Source organism: Helobdella robusta (assembly GCF_000326865.2).
Source record: "Helobdella robusta unplaced genomic scaffold HELROscaffold_401, whole genome shotgun sequence".
In the NCBI taxonomy this organism is placed as follows: domain Eukaryota; kingdom Metazoa; phylum Annelida; class Clitellata; order Rhynchobdellida; family Glossiphoniidae; genus Helobdella; species Helobdella robusta.
This window is the reverse complement of record NW_008704907.1, coordinates 3,548-5,366: the sequence shown is the minus strand read 5'-3', so window position 1 is coordinate 5,366 and position 1,819 is coordinate 3,548. Positions and strand designations below refer to the sequence as shown.

Below are 1,819 nucleotides of genomic sequence, written 5' to 3'. Positions count from 1 at the left end.
GTAAACTCGCGTCTCCACTTCCATGGTTAATTTCTCTTGGGAACACTGGGAGAGGAATATATTTCAACAGGTTCTTCTATGAGGTTATATTTGCTCATGCTACAAAACGTTATACAAAATAAAAAATATTTTAATTTTAATACTATTTGCATTGTTGTGTTGTCCGATAAAAAAAAATAACCCATTAAAATTATTTTTTTTAATTTGAATTGAATTGATAATAATAATTTAAGTTTTTATATAAAATATGAAAACTTAAATTTATAATAAATGTTTTTTTCATAAAATAATTTCTTTAAAGTTATACAGAGTATTCTCGAAATTGTACAGAGTTTGAGTTTTCTAGTGTCTTGTAATAATTTTAATACTTCTCATTTAATTTATTCTTTTGAAGATATCAAGAGCACGCACACACACATATCACACACACACACTCTACACTGCAAATGTCAATACATGTGAATCAACGCGTAACAGACACACACACACCTTGCTTATGACCGAAAGATTTCGCTCTTTCGTAGCCTAATTAATTATCTATATCATTAGTTAACGAACTAATTAATTAATTGAAAATATTCAATAAATTGTTATCAACTGATCCAGTTAATTGACTATAATTCATAGTGTTCAATAATTTATTAAAATACAAAATTATTGAAAAACACAGCCGGGTCCAGCTTGTTAGCATATAAAGACGCATTGTTAGTAAAAGGACACAACACAACATGTTCAGTAAAAGACACAACACAACAAACCAGCACTAATTGCATCAATCAAACAATCAAATACTGACAAATAGTTAATTTTTTTTATTTACATTTGCAAAATAGTGAACAACACGTGTTTACTCGAGTCTGGATGTAAAGTACGGCAGCAGGGCACCTGCTCCGGGACCTCCACCGAAAATGTGAGACCAACACAAAAAAATCATTGTAACTTCAATATAATTTCAATTAAATATTTGTTAAAAACACTGGTTTTACTGAATAAATTGTTAAAATATGTGGAAAAAGAAAAAGCTTTCCTCCATCCACAAATAATCAGTGACCCTCTCAAATAATAAGGGTTTCTTCGTTGTTCCAGGGCCTCCACATTTTCAAATTTGGCTATATTAAAGTTTTGTTGAAGTTTTCAATGAATTAACTTAGAATCCAGTTTTTTAAACTCAATTAAAACATTTGGAACATTTAATATTAAGAAATACTTAGGTGTATTGTAAAGCGAGTTTATTAACGTTTAAAAATATTTCAAAAACGACCGCCAGAGTGTATATGATGATTTTTTTATTTTAAAAATATTTTAAAATTTGCTTTTTATTTTATATAAATATTCGAAATCCGTTAAATGAATTTTTTTTTAAATAAATAAAAAATTTGTTAATTGAAAATTTTAAATGAATCACCGGTGTAATTGTTTTAATGAAAGTACGAAACATAATTATTATCGCATACCAGAATTCGAAAAACTGAAAACAAGAAAATTTGTAGTCTGGTGTGGCGAATAACAAACGAAAAATTAGTGTGCGTGTCTTTGTTCATGTGCCTTTGTGGGTATTTGTGTGTGTGTGTCCATGTGCCTTTGTGGGTATTTGTTTTGTGTGTGTAGGTGTGTATACGTGGGTGTGTGGGTGCCTGTGCGTGAGTGAATGTATGTGTTTGAGTTGTGTCTGTGTGATTGTGTGTGTTTGTGAGTATGTGATTGCATGGGTGTGTTTACAATGATAAATTTTAGTTGCGGTGGAGATTTTTCAATTCGTGTTTCAAAAACATCAATTTGATAAAAATTTTTAATTTTAAACTGATATATAAAAACAGTT

The 1,819-nt window shown here is 29.2% G+C and overlaps 1 protein-coding gene across 1 annotated transcript in view; it reads left to right on the top strand.

Moving 5' to 3' along the window:
- Nucleotides 1-22: 22 nt before the first annotated feature.
- HELRODRAFT_184402 (hypothetical protein) overlaps nucleotides 23-1,819 on the top strand; it is a gene marked incomplete at both ends in the record, with an annotated part of 3,804 nt that continues 2,007 nt past the window's right edge. The window contains 2 exons of the mRNA XM_009025277.1: nucleotides 23-70; nucleotides 803-910. Of these exons, the coding sequence (XP_009023525.1) occupies nucleotides 23-70; nucleotides 803-910 (156 nt within the window). The remainder of the gene's footprint in view (nucleotides 71-802; nucleotides 911-1,819) is intronic.